This window comes from Engystomops pustulosus, chromosome 11, assembly GCF_040894005.1.
Source record: "Engystomops pustulosus chromosome 11, aEngPut4.maternal, whole genome shotgun sequence".
In the NCBI taxonomy this organism is placed as follows: Eukaryota; Metazoa; Chordata; class Amphibia; order Anura; family Leptodactylidae; genus Engystomops; species Engystomops pustulosus.
Window position 1 is genome coordinate 40,548,547 of NC_092421.1, and position 18,238 is coordinate 40,566,784.

Genomic DNA, 18,238 nt, shown 5'->3' on the forward strand with positions numbered 1-18,238 from the left:
AGGAGCCCTGGCTGCGAGCCAGATGCGGCCATCAAAAGAGCCATATCTGGCTCGCGAGCCATAGGTTCCCGACCCCTGGGTTGTTGGGACCTGTCAACAGCTAAAAATTGCATTCCTGGTGACAAGTTTGCTCTAATATTTTGCACTTGGTGATCGGGCCACTGTCTTTTGGGCAAGACTCTCTCCTCTTGTGATTGGTGGGGGTTTCATAAGAGGGACTCTCTCTGCAGCCAGGCAGTTATCCTTTGGGTAGGAGATACAATTTTAAAGTGGAGAAACCCTTAAATCGCCTTGAGTAATGACGGTCCCCACCTGCCTGAGTGCTAGTTATACATTTTTATACACCTGAAATTGCTGAGCTGTGAATGACTTATGGCTGTTTGTAGGTCTAGCCTACAGAACTGTTCAGTCCATGTTGAATGTCCCTTTCTTTTACACAGTGACAGCTGGCAGAGACTCACTACAGAAATTGTGGCGATTGATGCTTTCCACTTCCGCAATCACATTGATCAATTTTCCCCAGACAAGATAAGAAGAGAGTTAAACAAGGTTTGTGCTTTCCCTTCACATTTTGTCTTGTTTTCAAGTGCACTTAACATGCATTTTTTCACATCTTTTTTTCATTTATTTATAGTGTTTTTTTTTTTGTTTTTTTTTTATAACCCTTTTCATACTTCAAAATGTCTGGTGTATAGGTTCTGCTTAGAGCAATGCTGCTTATCCTATCACAATATGTACTGCTAGCAAGGAAATTGGTGGGCATTCACTTTAAATAGTTGAACTTTAACTTAATATTATGCCAAATTGTGGAAAATTGCCAGTGTCCTGGGTAATTTTTATATCAAAATGTCAGCGTCAATTGTGTCAAAATTGTGTCCAATAGACGGCCTTCACATATCTACAGCTCCTGAATAACAAATGTGACCTTAGGACATTAAGTTTGAGATGGAAATTGTAGCTGAAGTTGCCCCAAATATGTGTGTTGCAACTAATGAATCACCGTCTCATTTTGATGATCAATTGTGGCATAGTTTACGACTGTGAGGTCCAGGGGCTATTTTAGACCTGCTTCTAGCTGGTCTGAACTGTGCACCACAAGGTGGCGCACCAGATAATTTATTTTCTGCCACACCCCTTTTCCGTAGACAACAAAGCCTCTTTTTCAAAAGCCATGCCCCCATTGTCGTGTAAGTCAGAAAAGGACAAACTAGGTGTTGGAAGGTTTTTTTATGGTGCAAGTGATGCCATAAGTTTGCAAAGTAGCAAATTAAAAGGAACTGCTTATGAGCTTTAGGTACACACAAATGTTTAGTTTAGTGTCTCAAATTGGTTCCCCCAGCTTGAGTTCCCTGGACATCAGGAACGTGTGCAGGAAATGGCTCTGGATCATCAAATCTACATGTCAACAGCAGCGACGTACAGCAGAAAGCTTTATGCCAAAAAACCGTATAGCAGCCTGAAAAATTTACACAACCGACATTAGGTGGCTGCTTAGGGAGTTGCTGTATTCTGGTAAAAGGGCGTGTCTGACATTGTGGGGGAGATTTATCATTAGGCAGGATTCTGAGCAGACGTCTATGTGTTAGACTGCCAGGTTTCCACCAGTCTGCTTTATAGTCCGGTGTATGTACAGTGGTAAATGCTTTCTGATGTGATTATCAGCTTTGTGCGAATAGACTGCACCAGTTGCACAAGTGTGTGACATCTGCTCAATTCCTGCCCTATTGCGATATTTTTGCACAGGAAATTCTCAGATATCTCAAACATAAAATTGAGCAAAAACTTCCCCCTGTAGTAGCAAGGACCCACATACACCACCTCCTATGTGGTGTAGTTTTGCAATTAAATTTGTGTTCTTTAGTGGATTCTCAGTTAATAAATGTGGTGTTAAACACTCTGTGGTGTATTTTTTTCCACCATTGCGTGACTTCAGAGTTGCGTTTTTTCTTGCAAAAAACCCCCCCAAAAAACGATGTTTGCGCAAAAATTAGCAACAATTATACACCAAGAAGCTACATAGGACTAATGATAAAGCTCCCCCACGGTGTTTAGCAGAAATCTATATTAATAGCTGCAGAACTGATGTCAGAGCTAAATGGGGTCTACGGAGAAGCCCACCAGGAATCTTCCTTTCTGGACAGGTAGTCATTCAAGGTCTTTGTGTAAAGGTGGATGCACAGATAGCTAGGCACCCAGATAACACCCCAGCTATCATGCTTGTGTTGTGGTCTGTATAAAGCTTGTTTATCCAACTAATTTTACATCCAGAGGAGTTATGGCACTTTACTAAAACTTAAGGCATAAGCACGCGGCGGCATAGCATCTCCTCTAATTGTGTTATTATGCCGATGGATCAGCACAAGGAATTCAATGGGTTTTGTCTCCATCTTTTGGCCTTTAATTACTGTTTTAAACAACTTTGAGGCTGGAAATGTGTATTGCCGTACTCCAGGGCATCCTTCTGCCTCCACTTTTATGTCAGCATGGAGGACTCCTTCTAATCAGTCATCTAGCTTTGGCGCACAGCGCGCTGAGACATTGATTTTCATTACTCCTTTTCCGCAGGTAAAATATTAGCCTGTGAGTAAAATGACGAAACCCCCTTGTAATCAGTCAGCAATTCCAAATGAGAAGTACATTTCCATTTTATGACTGCTGCTTTTGGTTAAGATAGATTTTGTTTTCCGATCCTGCATGATTTTAATAACGGCACATCCATCATCCAAAAATTGGCCCTAAAAAGAAACTACAAGAGCGGCGATAGATGGGCAACATATACGTCCTAGGAGCGCTGCTGACAGCTTAATTGCAGAGCAGAGCTATATACAGACTAGGAGAGTTACATTCGGCTGGAAATACGGAATAAATGTTGCGGTAGGGGCTTGGGAGTGTGATCTTCCTATCTTCATTGACGACCAGCATACTTTTGTTTCAATGTTTCCAGGGTCCACATCAGTTTCTGGACACACAAATGTCAGGGATTAGTGTAGGGGCTCATATCGATATTACAAGGAACCAGGAAGTAAAGACCTGTTCCCTTTTTGTCTTAGTTTTTATACTCGCTGTACCAGGGCTGACTACACATTTCCCCTAAGAGGACCTTTACTTAGTGAATCCTGTAGCTTCATGAGAAAGCTGCTGATGTTAATCGCTGTGGAGGATTTTTCTTACCTAATGGAGATTGTTTGTCTATTGTAGAGACTGTGTCATGGTAGCTGCTAAGAAAATCCTGGGAAGGAAGCATAAGCCTGCTGATAGGTGCTTGTCTCCAAAGGGAAAGATGGACAAAAAGAAAGGAAAAGAGTGCACTCGTAGTGTAGTGTAGTGTAGTATGTTTGCACTGTGTTTGGTAGATAATACAAGCAGATGGTCTCTCACCTGAGTACTCTAGATAAGGGCTTGTAGTGTTGGTCCTGGCTGCCGAGGTACACATCTTGTTCCAGATCAACAGGTGGACACATGACAAGTGAGAAAGGCTGATTTCCACGAGGGAGAAGAGAAAGACTCCACGCTCAAAAGGACCAGAGGTTTGACATAGCGACCTAATCATCCGATACTTCTATTGGATCAATAATGAATATAAGAAGATTATCACATTCATTCATTTTGATGATCGATTTCCTTTTAATTGCTTAAAACAAACAAACTCCAAGGAATGGCAGCATCAGCTGGGATAAAATCAGAATTCCATCTTTTATTTGTTTCAACAGACAATCAATTTGCTGTTTTGGCTCATTGAAATTTTGCACTTGAGAAATGCTCATTGAAATGTTGTGGTGTTGATCTGTTTAAAAGATGAAGTTCTGACTTGTATTCCTAACTGAAGGAAGGTCATCCTAAGTCAAAGGTCATCAATAATATTTTTGGGGTCCAGCTTTTTATCAGCTAAACACAGAGTGGAACAGAAAGCAGACAGTTCTGTAGTGGTCAGACCTGGTTGCTGCAGATGAGGTTCAGATCCTACACAGAAGACCGCACTGTCTGGCTCCTTACCCATTTATCATTCGCTGAGAAAAGAAAATTTGTGGGAGCTCTGGGTGTTAGACCATTTGTTCTATGCATAGGTTATCAATACTATAAAACTTTAACATATAGAGTCAACGACTCCCATCTGACACCCACTCCCTCCTGTAAAGAGCCCTTTGTTGTTCTGTTGAATTGTTGGCCTCTGTCTATGATACTTGTACGTATAACCATGGCATTCAATGATCTCTTCTTTATGTAAGTAATGACAGCTGCACAATATATTCATTTATATTTGGGTTGATTATTTCTTTTGTCAGGCATACTGTGGGTTTTTCCGAGAAGGAATCCAACCAGAGAACTTGTCAGCAGTTGCAACAGGAAACTGGGGCTGCGGAGCCTTCGGCGGTTACAATAGATTAAAAGGTAATTAGTGGATGACATTATACGGTAGAACATTTGAGAACAACTAAAGTGTTTTTGGAAATGAGTTACTTGTGGTTACCAACAAGACACAGGAGGCTATCGGCAAGTACAGTCAACATTGAGCCTCTGCTACAGCCATGGCTACAGTTTGGATTTGGCTGTAGTGGGTACACACTGTACCTGCCATAACAAATCTAAGGCAACATTCACAGGACTGTATGTCCCCCACAGACTGCAATAGCCGTAGAGAGTGATACGGTGCTGCACAGATGCGGCACCGTACCACTCCGTACACGGGAAAAATATAGGGCATGTCCTATCTTTCCCTGTGTTGCAGGCCGTGCGCAATGGATTGATATGGAGAGGGGAGGGGGTCATCCCTTTCCACTCTTTGTCGCAGCGAATGTGAATGTAGCCTAACCCTCTGTATTAAAACAGAGACTGGTGATGAGCAGTGGCTCCAGTGCCAGAAGCAGGTTGCACTCTCCATTATGTAGCAGTATTTTTAGGGTTACAGCAGACCCTGCTTACACTGAAGTTAAAAGGTGAACTTTCCATAAACCTGCACGGCTAATTAAAACTACCTGCTGTCTATGTCTGTCTCCATCCCTTATGTAGTTGCACCTCATACACTGCTGGTTGGCACTTACATACTGGCCTGGATGGGTCACTAAAATGCTTATTCTGGTCTAGCGACTTTCCCTGACAACGGGGGACAGATTTTTGGGATATACCCAATGAATTTTGATCCCTGGATAGAGGAATGCACGTTATGGCTACTACTCCGTACCCAATAATAACCCTTGCATGCATAGCTGGGTAGTAGTGAGTATGTGTCTGCCATCTATTACTTCTGATCTTCTATATACACAAACACGCTTTGACAGATAGCCCCCTTTATTATTATTATTATTTATAGAGCACCATTCATTCCATGGTGCTGTACAATCAATAAGTAGCTCACATACATTTACATTAAGACCAGAACAAATGAAAGTACAGCATACAAAAGCTACAGCGATCTGAAATAAGTGGAAGGAGGACCACACAGATATTTAGATAATAGCTATGGTAAAATTATCAGCTTTATTATTATAGTATAATTGAGCTTGTAGATACGTATTCTGCCGCTTCTTTTATATATCCGCATATTATTGTCTTGTTTTTATGAGCTAAGCAGCCCTTGATTGACAGACCCGTCTCTGCTGTATCAGTCAAGGAACGACCCGTGGTGTTTCCCAGTGCCGACCTTTAAAATGCCTTATAAAATATGAACGTCCCTGCAAACAGGAACTGAACTGTGTCAATCAGCTGCTCATTTGCATCTGGTAAAGAGGAATAAAGCAACGGTGTGCAGGCAGCAGGGTCAGAGAGTATGGATTGTTCTACTGGAGCAGTGGAAAAAAGATTTTTTTTTTTTTTGATAAAAATGACGCCCATGTGATCTTGTAACATGACAGAAACGTATATATGAACCCCAAAATTATAACCTTGATCGTTCTGAAGTTGCCAGATACCCTTCTAATGGCAGTGGATAAATTCAGGGGGGTGGGTTATAAGTCTTTTATAAATACAGCCACATTTAATTTTCTATGTTTATCTAATGAAATTTTGCTCCTTAAGAATTGGAAATTAAATTTAAAATGGAGATCTATTTATGAGCCTTTAACTTGAAGAACGATCAGAGGAGTCAATAAGGTCATGAGATATGAACATACGCTGCATTATAAACAGGTCCCGGGGGAACAATCCCAGTATCCAGAGGATTCTTATCACAGGCTGACGTCTGTCACTCTGGCAATGCTTTAATCACACTGCAGTAGAATATGGTGGCAGAGACCTTTATGGATCTAATACTTACCAAAGGCAAGACTTGGTAGGGGTTCTGTGATCAGAGTCCACTGCCATCTGTTGTAACTATCGCTGACCAGGAGGTTATCCTGCTTCTCCTCCATTCTCCCATCTTCGTATATATATCAAGTGAAAATATACAACACTGTATATACTGATTTCCACCGGATGGCAGTTTTGTCATTGATATTTACGAGGCACTTGTCCTGTAGTAACAGAACAATTACTCGACCATGGCTATGTTCACATTTAAAGTGTAAATGCTAGGAGATCATTGAAGCCTATGCATTAGCTTCCTTGGATCAGCTGTATTGCAAGCTCGCTCTTGGCAGAATAGTAATATGTCAGAAGTTAATGTCTGTCATGTACTTATATCATGCTCTTCATACGTTGAAGTAGCCTGCATTGTAATTTTGATTTCAATTGAATCAAAATTTAAAAATCTGGTGTCAACGTTGGTACACATGGCTTATTCTGCATCAGGTTTATTTCCTGCCATAGTCTACACTACAAAAAACTTTAGCATTTTCTAATCTTGCTCTCCGCCACACTAACCTAGTTGACACTTTTTAGTAAATTTTACAAAGAATTCTAGACCGTTTTTGATACAATTCTGACAGAATTCCACATGATTTTGCTTAGCTTGTTTTTCCCATTATTGTTAAAGGAGTATTCTCGTTTTGGCATTCGCATTCAATTTTATTAATCTGCCATTTATATACATTTCTTCAATTATATGTTATAAAAAAAAATGTACCTGTGCGAATATAATTCTCATAAATGTAGTGATATGGTCCCTTTAGAAACAAGACTGCGTCCTTGGATACGGCCACCTCTGCTGCAGTGATTGCACAAGGACACAAAGATGTTTGTATATGAATTGTCTAGGAGTTACTGCAGGTCCCGCAGCCGTCCTGTGGTAATGAACGCTGAAGCCAGGTGGTCAGGCAGGACTCTATAGCCACTGCTGCCAAAATGTGAGGTGGTCATATCCGAGGAAGCGATCTTGTTTCTAAGGGAAGACATGGCTACATTTTATGAGAAATTATCTTTACACAGGAACATTTTTTTTAAATCATCCAATTGAAGAAATGTTTACAAATGGCAAATGAATTCAATTAGGTAAATGTAAATGAATGAATTCAATTAAATGTGGAATACCAGAGGGACAGCACACAGTCGTAGACACTGCCTTACTGCATGCACTACCTGCGTGTTGTTTACAGTAGTAATATCCCCATGATGAAATTCTTTTTAATTTCATCTCCGTCAAGTTGTTTGAGAAGAAAGCTGATAGATTTTTGCAAGTCCCACTGTGTTGCCAGTTTTGTGCTACCGTCTGATGAGGACTCTGCAGATTGTGATAGAAGTGAATGATGCTGGCATCGGTTGTTTTCTTCCAGTGACGCAATGCTTGCTTCCAGTGGATAGAAATTTGACCATGGTCAAAAGGTGCACAGCTCTGATTGCTCTCTGTGATATAATGAGCTGTGCGCCTGTGTGACCACGGTCAGGGTTCTATCCACTAGAAGTAAGCATAGAAGCTTTCTGTAGAATTACAGCAAGCAGAGATCTAGAAAACCATAAGGAAGTGATGGAATACTGCGGAGATAAAACATAAGTTGCAAGACGTGTAATTGGGATTTTATGAACGTCTTATTTTAGAGTTTCACAATGTTTGTCATGTAATCTGATCAAGATGAATGGTAGACAACCCTTTCCCGCCTGTTCATATGGAGCTCATTATAATTGGCAATAAAGTGGAGCTGATGAAGCTTGCCTGAACTAATAGCCTGACTAAATGGAGTCTTACAACCTGTATTTGTGGCATCATGACATATCAATCTTGCTGATGAGGAGGTGTCATTTATATCGAGGCTAAGTTGTTACAAATGGTAATACATGGTAGTCTGGGGACTGATATTCTTCTATATCCATAGAAAGGACCCTCCTACACAATTGGGGACCCCTGTATTTATGATTGGAAGGATTATAAATCATGGGCACATCTATATACACACCCTGACTAACCAAGCATGCGCGGCCTCATTAACGCATCCATTAACCGAAAAACCCTATTTATGTGAGTCATTTGTATAATAAAAAACAGAAATCTGCCCCCCACCCCTCCCTATATTGTAGCACGACAAAACCTCCCCATCCCATTTTTATTTCATACGGCCTATTTAGGAAAATTATAAGCTTAAAAAAAACTACTGGACTAATTTTTTTAAAATGTGTAAATGTGACACACAAGGCGCACGAGATCTGACTGACTTCAGTACAAGGATCGCTGGACACCGTGATGATTCCCCACCCCGGGCTGTAAATCATCTTTCTCTGAGAGAAGAAACTGATGATTGATTTGCCCTTCAGGTAAAAGCTGTTCAACAAGCCGTCCCGGGGAAGTTGTATGGAGATGATTATAGAACGCGGTGACACCTTGTACAATGCGCCTCAAACTAATGAAGTGGAGACAAAACAAATCAAGTTGTGGGGAGCGATCTCAGCGCAGCCTTGATCCAGGGCTCCTGGAGTTATGAGAGACGCCACATTGCCGATTACATCTGTTTAAAATTCTGTCTTTACTCGGATTATTTTCTGAAGGACTTGATAAAATATAGTTGCCACATAATGATCACGTGTGGCGTTAGAAAGCATCTTTGCAGCACATTCATCCTATTGAATGTCTTATAGAGGTTAATAACTTTTTTTTTTTACTTTTGCAGCCTTAATTCAGCTCCTGGCAGCTGCCGAGACTGGACGGGATGTCGTCTATTTCACCTTTGGTGACAAGGAGTTAATGCGCGAGGTTTACAATATGCACAAATTTCTCATTGAGAAAAATCAGACTGTCGGTGAGTACATTGACCACGAAATAGCCACGGATGGGCCTACCTGGGCAAGTGCCATGGCCCAGAGCTGCTGTACATAAAGAATACATGGGTGTGAGGGGGGCTTTATATAAAATAACGACAAGGGGCTGTTTGGGTTGAAACTTGGAGCCGACCCCGGATAAGTAGTTATCAAGACTGTGTGCAAGTAGCGAGACAAAATCATAATTGCCATGCTGAAAAATTTTAAGAGATTTTCAAGATTTTATTTTGATGGCTAATAAGTTGGAGCTTTGGATTTTGTATAAAAAAAAAAGCTAAAAGCAGTTGGCTCTTTTCTTGTTTAGAGGTCGAGCTCTGCAACTTTTTCTCTCATTCGCTTTAATTAGCTCCACACCTCCAGTTAAAACAACCAGTCAACTCCTTCCAAGGCTGAATGTAGATCCAGTTAACCCCTTAACGACCCGGGACATGCATGTTGGGGTATCGATCGCCCCCAGAACAAGCAGATCACACGAGTATCAGGGCAGTATATCTCTTCTCCTTAAGGTACGGGAAGGTAGACTTGGGCCTATTGCCCACGAGCATGGCGTGCTGACTGAAAAGTCTGGCCTGAGCTCTCATAAACTGGAACTGAACTGCCATACAGAGGTCAGTTCTGGTTTATGAGCGTTCGGCCTGGACATTCCAGTCTACACACAATACAAGTTTAATGCGAGTTGCACACATCAACTGACAGATAGAAGAGATTATGTATTATGTAAGAGATCTTGGTATTGCATAAGTAGGTTCCCTAGCTGGACAGATAAAAAGGCAAATCATGTTTAATAAAGTAAAATAAAATTAAAAAAAACTACTTTTTCCCTATAGTAGTAGTTTTTTTTTTTTCTTCCATAAATTAAGACCCACAAGATCCAGGCTAAACTAATATACAATCTATGTTCCTTAAAAGTGAATAGACTTAAAAATGTGGTAGCCAAAACATTAATATAAAAAAGCAACCAAAAAAAAAATAGCTTCCTGACCGAAATATAGTAATAATACTGCTCTTTTGTTAGAAAGTTACAGCTCTCCAATTAAAGCAACACAAAAAGAAATGAGCTTTTCTCAAAAGTAGTTTGTGCAAAAGCACAATAATAATAAAATGTAAAGGAAACAAAAAGGCTTGACCCAAGGGAAATTGCTGGCATGTTAATTATAGTGCATGTGCTTGCTGGTTGCCATGCCCTGTGTGTGTGTGTGTGTGTGTGTGTGTGTGTGTGTGTGTGTTACAACAGCTCCAGGATGCAGCCATCTTATAGCAGAATATGTCAGGTACTCGTGTAGCTGATGTCTGTGGAGGATGTCAGCAGATGCAGCACACACACTAGCCATGCTTTACTATACATTGTACACAGACATGAGCAGGGAGAGGGGAGGGGTAACAGGGGTGACATCACTGCCTCTGACCATGTGACCAGCCTCATTTACATACTAAAGAAAAGATGATTTTATAATGATTAATGTATGAAATAACTAGATTAAGGCTGTGATGGGATCCTTGTGAGCTGCTCCAACAGGTAGTAGTGACAGGACAAGTGACACAGACCTGATGACAGGTGTCCTTTAAAGTGCATTGTCAGACAAGAATGCACTCTGCCCCGATTCACTAAGATCGTGCGCCCGATATCCTGCATGTGTCGCTTCCCGCTTTCTAGAGAAGCAAGCAGAGATCTAGAAAACCATGAGGAATTGATACAGAAAGTATCAGGGCCGTAACTAGGACAGGCAGGGCCCCATAGTAGACTTCTGAATGGGGCCCCCACTCCCTCAAAAAATATACATATTTGTATACTGGCACATTTGTGCACCGATATATATATATATATATATATATATATATATATATATATATATATGTATATATATATATATTTATACAAATAAACAGATCTGTCCTAGTAGCTGCTGACCACATGTGGGAAGTATACGGTCAGAATTAAAGATGAGTGATCCCTAGTCCTGTCATTCTGCTCTCCCCCGGACATTTTTTATCTGAGCTGCTGATTCATCCTGTGTACTGTGGAAGAAGTGCCCTGTTATATACATAATATGGCATACAATGTGCAGCATAATATACACTCACCGGCCACTTTATTAGGTACACCTGTCCAACTGCTCGTTAACACTTAATTTCTAATCAGCCAATCACATGGCGGCAACTCAGTGCATTTAGGCATGTAGACATGGTCAAGACAATCTCCTGCAGTTCAAACCGAGCATCAGTATGGGGAAGAAAGGTGATTTGAGTGCCTTTGAACGTGGCATGGTTGTTGGTGCCAGAAGGGCTGGTCTGAGTATTTCAGAAACTGCTGATCTACTGGGATTTTCACGCACAACCATCTCTAGGGTTTACAGAGAATGGTCCGAAAAAGAAAAATCATCCAGTGAGCGACAGTTCTGTGGGCGGAAATGCCATGTTGATGCCAGAGGTCAGAGGAGAATGGGCAGACTGGTTCGAGCTGATAGAAATGCAACAGTGACTCAAATCGCCACCCGTTACAACCAAGGTAGGCAGAAGAGCATCTCTGAACGCACAGTACGTCGAACTTTGAGGCAGATGGGCTACAGCAGCAGAAGACCACGCCGGGTGCCACTCCTTTCAGCTAAGAACAGGAAACTGAGGCTACAATTTGCACAAGCTCATCAAAATTGGACAGTAGAAGATTGGAAAAACGTTGCCTGGTCTGATGAGTCTCGGTTTCTGCTGCGACATTCGGATGGTAGGGTCAGAATTTGGCATCAACAACATGAAAGCATGGATCCATCCTGCCTTGTATCAACGGTTCAGGCTGTTGGTGGTGGTGTCGGTGTCATGGTGTGGGGAATATTTTCTTGGCACTCTTTGGGCCCCTTGGTACCGATTGAGCATCGTTGCAACGCCACAGCCTACCTGAGTATTGTTGCTGACCATGTCCATCCCTTTATGAGCACAATGTACCCTGTAACATCTGATGGCTACTTTCAGCAGGATAATGCGCCATGTCATAAAGCTGGAATCATCTCAGACTGGTTTCTTGAACATGACAATGAGTTCACTGAACTCAAATGGCCTCCACAGTCACCAGATCTCAATCCAATAGAGCATCTTTGGGATGTGGTGGAACGGGAGATTCGCATCATGGATGTGCAGCCGACAAATCTGCGGCAACTGTGTGATGCCATCATGTCAATATGGACCAAAATCTCTGAGGAATGCTTCCAGCACCTTTTTGAATCTATGCCACGAAGAATTGAGGCAGTTCTGAAGGCAAAAGGGGGTCCAACCCGTTACTAGCATGGTGTACCTAATAAAGTGGCCGGTGAGTGTATTTATAATGGTGCACATTCACCATTCTTTAGTGTGTCACAATAACATATATTGCTGAAATGGGAACAGGCCAAACAGGCCAGGTCCTTAAGGGGTTTATCTATGCAGTAGGCATGTGGCAGGACATCCTGTAGATAGAATATTAAAATCCTTGACTATCCATTTTTTTTCATTAGTTGACTTTTTTTTTTTTTTTTCTCTTTGTGTTGCCTCCATTGCCTTCTGTTGGCTTTCTTGTCACGCATTCATTGAGCTTTAACCTTACTGGTGACATTTTGCTTTTGCAGGTGATATTTACAAGCTGCTGGTTAGCTATTACCACAAGGAATGCAAGAACTGCTCTTCAAGACCAGAGATGAAGCTGTATACATATATTTACAACTACTTGAAACACTGAGACGCGAAGTCCGATGACTCTATTGGCAAAATCATTGCTTTGCTCTCTTCCACTTTATTAACCTGAACTGCTGGGTGTAATATACGGACTAGTATAACCAGTGTATATAACTATGAAATTTAGTCTTCTGTGCTTTTTTTTTTTTTTTTTTTTTTTAAAGGAAATCCTTCTAGGGCTGTGTTTCTATTGTTAAGTTTTTAAAATGTGTTTTGCTTGATTGGAATATTTTTTTTTCCAGGTTTTTTTTTTTCTTATTTCAGATTTCATAATTATTTTATTAGATTCTTACAAGGACTGTGCATTACTGTGCTATGCCAACCACTGATTGTCCATACTATACGTGTGATTGTAGACACTGGCACTGCTTCGTCCATTTGATATGGCCATAGTGGTGCCAGATCTGAGTTCGATGGTTTAAGATGAGCAGCAGTTTGTCTTGACTACACCCTAACCTTGGGTGGTATAAGAGGGGTAGCTTACCGGTAGTGCCGAGGGCTCATCCCCTTCTGTACAATCGCGTGGATAGATCAGTGGCGCACTACATTGCACATGGCTGACCTCTCAAGTGCAACAGTTTACAACACTCTGCTGAAGCAAACTACGGTTGGAATGGCACTTACTGTTAAGTTCTATGAATATAGAATATTTTCTGTTGATTCCAAGTATTCAGGCTTGACAGTTAATAAAACATTATCAAGAGATTTTTTTTTTAGAAGATTATTTCATATTCCTATGGATTTGCTATTATGGACTATGATTCTGCCCCAAAAATCTGGAATTTATATTAGTGTATGCTGCATTAATAGTTTCATTACAAAGCTCTCAAGGAGAACGCAACATACCCATTAGTCAAGGGGGTCGGAAGGGCACCACTAGTGCACGTTTACTGGATACACACATCGAACTTATTACTGTAACAGAAAATCTGATTAATAGACAATTGCATTTAAATTTACATTAAGACCAAATTAATGTTTTCTGGTTAATTTGTGAGATAAGGTCCTTGAATGTAGGAGCATTTGGTTGATGAAACCTAATATGCCCAGAGTGATCAAACAGAAGTTTTCCATTGGTGTGATATAGAAAAACCAGAAGGAAACTGATGCCAAGTAATGATCATCGCCAATGGGTTGATCCTCATTATCTGTCTGGCTCTTTCATAGGTCAAGTGCCATATTCATGGAATAGGCAATGGGTGCCACCACTTCTGCATCAGATTCCCCTCGGCTTTTCCCTACCACGTTAGAGGAAACTACAATAGACAGGCGGTCCCCGTCCTACAGACGACCCCTAGTTACAGACGGACCTGCCCCACCGTAACCTCTGGTGAAGATCTCTGAATGCTTTCAATTAGTCCCAGGCTGCAATGATCAGCTGAAAGGTGTCTGTAATGAAGCTTTATTAATAATCCTTATCCCTATGACAGCACAAACGTTTGAAAATCCATTCATTACTTGGACAAAAGTTTTTTTGGTTGGAGCTACAATTATAAAATATAAAAATTCAACTTAAGAACAAAACCTCAAGAACCTATCGTAATTGCCTGTATGCACGATGGCACAGACTAATACAATCATGCTACAACAATTTATTAGCATTTCTATACATTTTGACAAAACCATAAAAACATACTTATTGTAAGGGGTTACATCTGGGATTGTTGACTTCTGTCTTAGATGGGCACATTTCAACAGCACACAATTAACTACACTGTTCACATTGTGCAGTTTTATTTAGCAGGAATAAAAAAATAAACAAAACAGGCAAAAATCAATCCTGCACATACTAGACTGAGGTTCCTTACCTCACCAGTTGCTGGCCAACTGCTTGGCACCAGCAAAACTGACAATACTGCAGTTCACCGCCAATGTGGGAAGTCTGCACCGACCACATGCTGCACTTCCAGGTAGCAACTAATTAAAATTTCATTGGCCTGTCTTCTACTTGGCCTGTATTTTCTGTCCAAAATCCGCTATGCTGCCACAATAAAGAGTGACAAGGTTGTGATAAGAAGAACCTTAGAAAAAAAAAGTTAATGGACCAGATATATGAAAACTGTTGCAAACTGCCTTAGTGCAGTTTTCCTCCCTAATGTGCACTTTGCACCATATAATCCAATAGAGTCGCTCGCTCTTGGTGAATCTGATCTATTTTCAGGATTTGCACAGTTGCACCTTTTTTTTTTTGCTTCATGCTGCAAAATTGGGGCACACATCCGTAATAAATGTGGCGCAAACTCCGACTAAGCACTAGCGCCCTTTTGAGGTGCACAGTTTTCTAAAGTGTTGGAAAAAGTGTAGCTGCAACACAAAAGTGGCTCAAACACTTAATAAATATATGTGCCAACTCCAAAGTCGTTCTTCTTAGTGCAAAGACGCAGTGATATATCTGGGCCAATGACTGAATGTCTTTGCTCGCCATTTTTCCCATTAAACCTGTAAATTTCTCTTCTCAATTACGCTTTTTATTCTCCTGCTCATAAATAAATTAGAAAGCCAATGAGCTGAACAGAGAGGGGTTTCAAACAGGTCCCCGGAAATGTGTGGTAATCACACTTCGTGTTCCCTGTGCTGATACCTATGGCTGAAGACATGTTTTTTTACATATACTTTACCTTTTCCTCATAATCTCTTACAGAAAAATTAGTAAAATATCCCCCCACCTCATAATAATGATTTTTATAGATGATACAATTTGAAAAATTAGTAGATTTGGACTACGTTGCTCATGAATCATTTTTGAAATGATAGGAAATCTCAGTACAGTATTATCTGTGCTATCGCTGTTATCAAAGCTTTACTCAAAATAAGTCTGTGAAACATAGAGGGAGTGTGGCATCAAAAAGACAGCGGCGTGCAGGCAGCACATGGTAATGTATGAGTAGTAAAATCCCCATATACTGCCATACTGTCTCCATTATGAGTCTCATTAATGTGTCAGGATAAGGGTTTATCACGCCCATTTCTGATGTCTCCCAGGCGAAACTCTCTGAAGGATTTACCAATGTATTCTAATATTACGTCTGTATGTAATGCTGGGGAACGCTGATAAATGTGGGGCTAGGTCAGTGTCCATCCTGAGGATATGCCATTGTTTTGCAAAGATGTCCCTAATCTGACTGGATGCCCCATCGAAAGTGCCAATAAGACGAATAAGAGAGTCGGTCTTGGGCTTGGGTCTGGGAGTAAGCAGGGTGGCACATTCAAGTGATACTGTTCTTTGATACGCTTTCTTTAGGACAAAGTCGGGATAACCGTGCTGCTTTGAGCGTTCTCTCAAGTCCCTGGCCTGTTTTTGAAATTGTTGTTGGGTGGAACAGTTCTTGAATATTCGCAGGTACTGTCCGAACAGAATCCACCTCTTAAGTGCCGGAGGGTGGTGGGATTCCCATCTTAACAGTGAATTGGTGGCAGTGGGTTTTCGGTAGATGGTGGTCTGTAATTCTCCAGTGGGGGATTTGGTTATCCTCACATCTCACATCCTGTTATGATGTGTCTCAAATGTGAACTTGAGTCCCAGGTGCCCTCCCATGTAATGAAAATATCATCTATATCCATAGGGAGGCCAATTCAATCCCACGGGGTCCAAAATCCTCATTGGAAACACAGTTGTGTTCCCACCAGCCCAGTGACAAGTTGGCACGGCTGGGGGAACAAGCACTCCCTATTGCCGTGTCCCCGAGCTGGTGGAGCCACCTACCGTTAAAGGTAAAGTAATTGTGAGTGAGTGTAAATTCAAGTATTTGTAAAACAAAATTGTTATGAGCCCTATAGTGAAAGAACTTGACGGCTTTAAGTCCTAACTCATGAGGGATTGAGGCAAGCAAGCTATGTGTGGATAAATACAGTCCATCTAGTCTCCTCAACAGGTCCGTCGTGTCCCGTGTATATGAGGGGAGTGAGGTGACATTAGGGGCCAATATTTGATCAATATATGTACCCAGGTTATTACACAGGGACTGCAGTCCAGACACAATTGGTCTCCTCTTCAGTGGGGTTGTGCCTTTATGGATCTTAGGCAGTCCGTAAAAAGTAGCAACCTCCGGATGTTTTGGCATGAGAAAATCGTATTCATCCTTGGATATGAGCTTGTCTTCCAGGGCTGGCAAGATAATGGGGCAGATTTACTTACCCGGTCCATTCGCGATCCAGCAGCGCGTTCTCTGCGCTGGATTCGGGACTGGGTCCGGATTTATTAAGGCAGTTCCTCCGATGTCCACCAGGTGACGCTGCTGCGCCGAAGTTCCCTGGAATGCACTGGAATACACCGAGCTGGGCTGAGTGAAGGCAAGTGCAAGCTCCGCGACACATTTTTTGTTTTAAATGCGGCGGTTTTTCCGAATCCGTCGGGTTTTCGTTCGGCCACGCCCCCGATTTCCGTCGCGTGCATGCCGGCGCCGATGTGCCACAATCCGATCGCCAAAATCCCGGGTCAATTCAGGGGAAATCGGCGCAAATCGGAAATATTCGAGTAAAAAAACGCGAAAAACGCCCTTAGTAAATGACCCCCAATGTCTCGAAGTTCATTGAGGAGGGATTCTGTTGGATCTTGGGAGAGAATCGCATAACTGGATTTATCCATCAGTAGGGTCTCGCACATTGTTTGGTACTGTGTTGCCTCCATGGCTATGATGTTACCACCTTTGTCCGAAGGCTTAATCGTGATACTTAAACTTTTCTCTAATGTGGACAGGGCTTTTTAGTTCTGTAAATGTAGAACTTGACTTTAGCTTCCCCTTCTTCGTATTCTTCACATTTAGTCAGTGAGGGAAACATTACTGAGCTAGATGCCGTAATTTAGAGAGATTGTGAACTTGACAGGAAAGGGGAGTCAAATCACAATCCACCCTCCTGACAGATTTACTGTAATTATATCAATTCAGTGATTGTAATGCAGGGTCCTGGGCATTATATATGACCCTCATCCTCAGGGTAGTATCAGTCTATTGTAGTCAAATGCAGAATCCTGGTGGTTTGTGTGTCACTGACTGAACACAATTTCCAAAATAAGCCTTATTAAGATTTACTACAGATGAGGGTTCCAAGAAATGCATAGAAAACTTCAGCATATTTCCCAGAATTCACTAGTATTATCAATGGCTGTAAGTCTCCACACACCTGTAATATTGCCATAATTGGTGCAGTCTCCTTCAGGAGAACTCTTACTTTCTGACCCTAGGAAATGCATGACATGGAAAGAAAGCAAAGTCGAGGGTACTCTATGTGCTCATGGTACATGAAGGATTATAGTGCGGATTGAAACCTCTTTTTTCCAGTGAAATGTAAATTCTCAAGTTTTAGCATAAAGCAAGACTATCCATCCCCTGTATTCATCAAATAGCATATTAAACCCTAAATGAAGACATTGGAAAGATTCTGTCCATGGTAAGTACTTATTTTGAAGAGAGGGAGGATACAT

General features: G+C 41.4%; 1 protein-coding gene across 3 annotated transcripts in view; it reads left to right on the top strand.

The window, feature by feature from the left end:
- The window catches only part of PARG (poly(ADP-ribose) glycohydrolase), a 67,300-nt gene extending 53,779 nt beyond the window's left edge, over positions 1-13,521 (top strand). For all 3 annotated transcript variants that reach the window (XM_072130002.1, XM_072130000.1, XM_072130001.1), the window contains 4 exons: positions 441-549; positions 4,284-4,389; positions 8,970-9,098; positions 12,711-13,521. In XM_072130002.1, the coding sequence (XP_071986103.1) occupies positions 441-549; positions 4,284-4,389; positions 8,970-9,098; positions 12,711-12,820 (454 nt within the window). In that variant the 3' untranslated portion in view covers positions 12,821-13,521. The remainder of the gene's footprint in view (positions 1-440; positions 550-4,283; positions 4,390-8,969; positions 9,099-12,710) is intronic.
- The last annotated feature ends 4,717 nt before the right edge of the window (positions 13,522-18,238 follow it).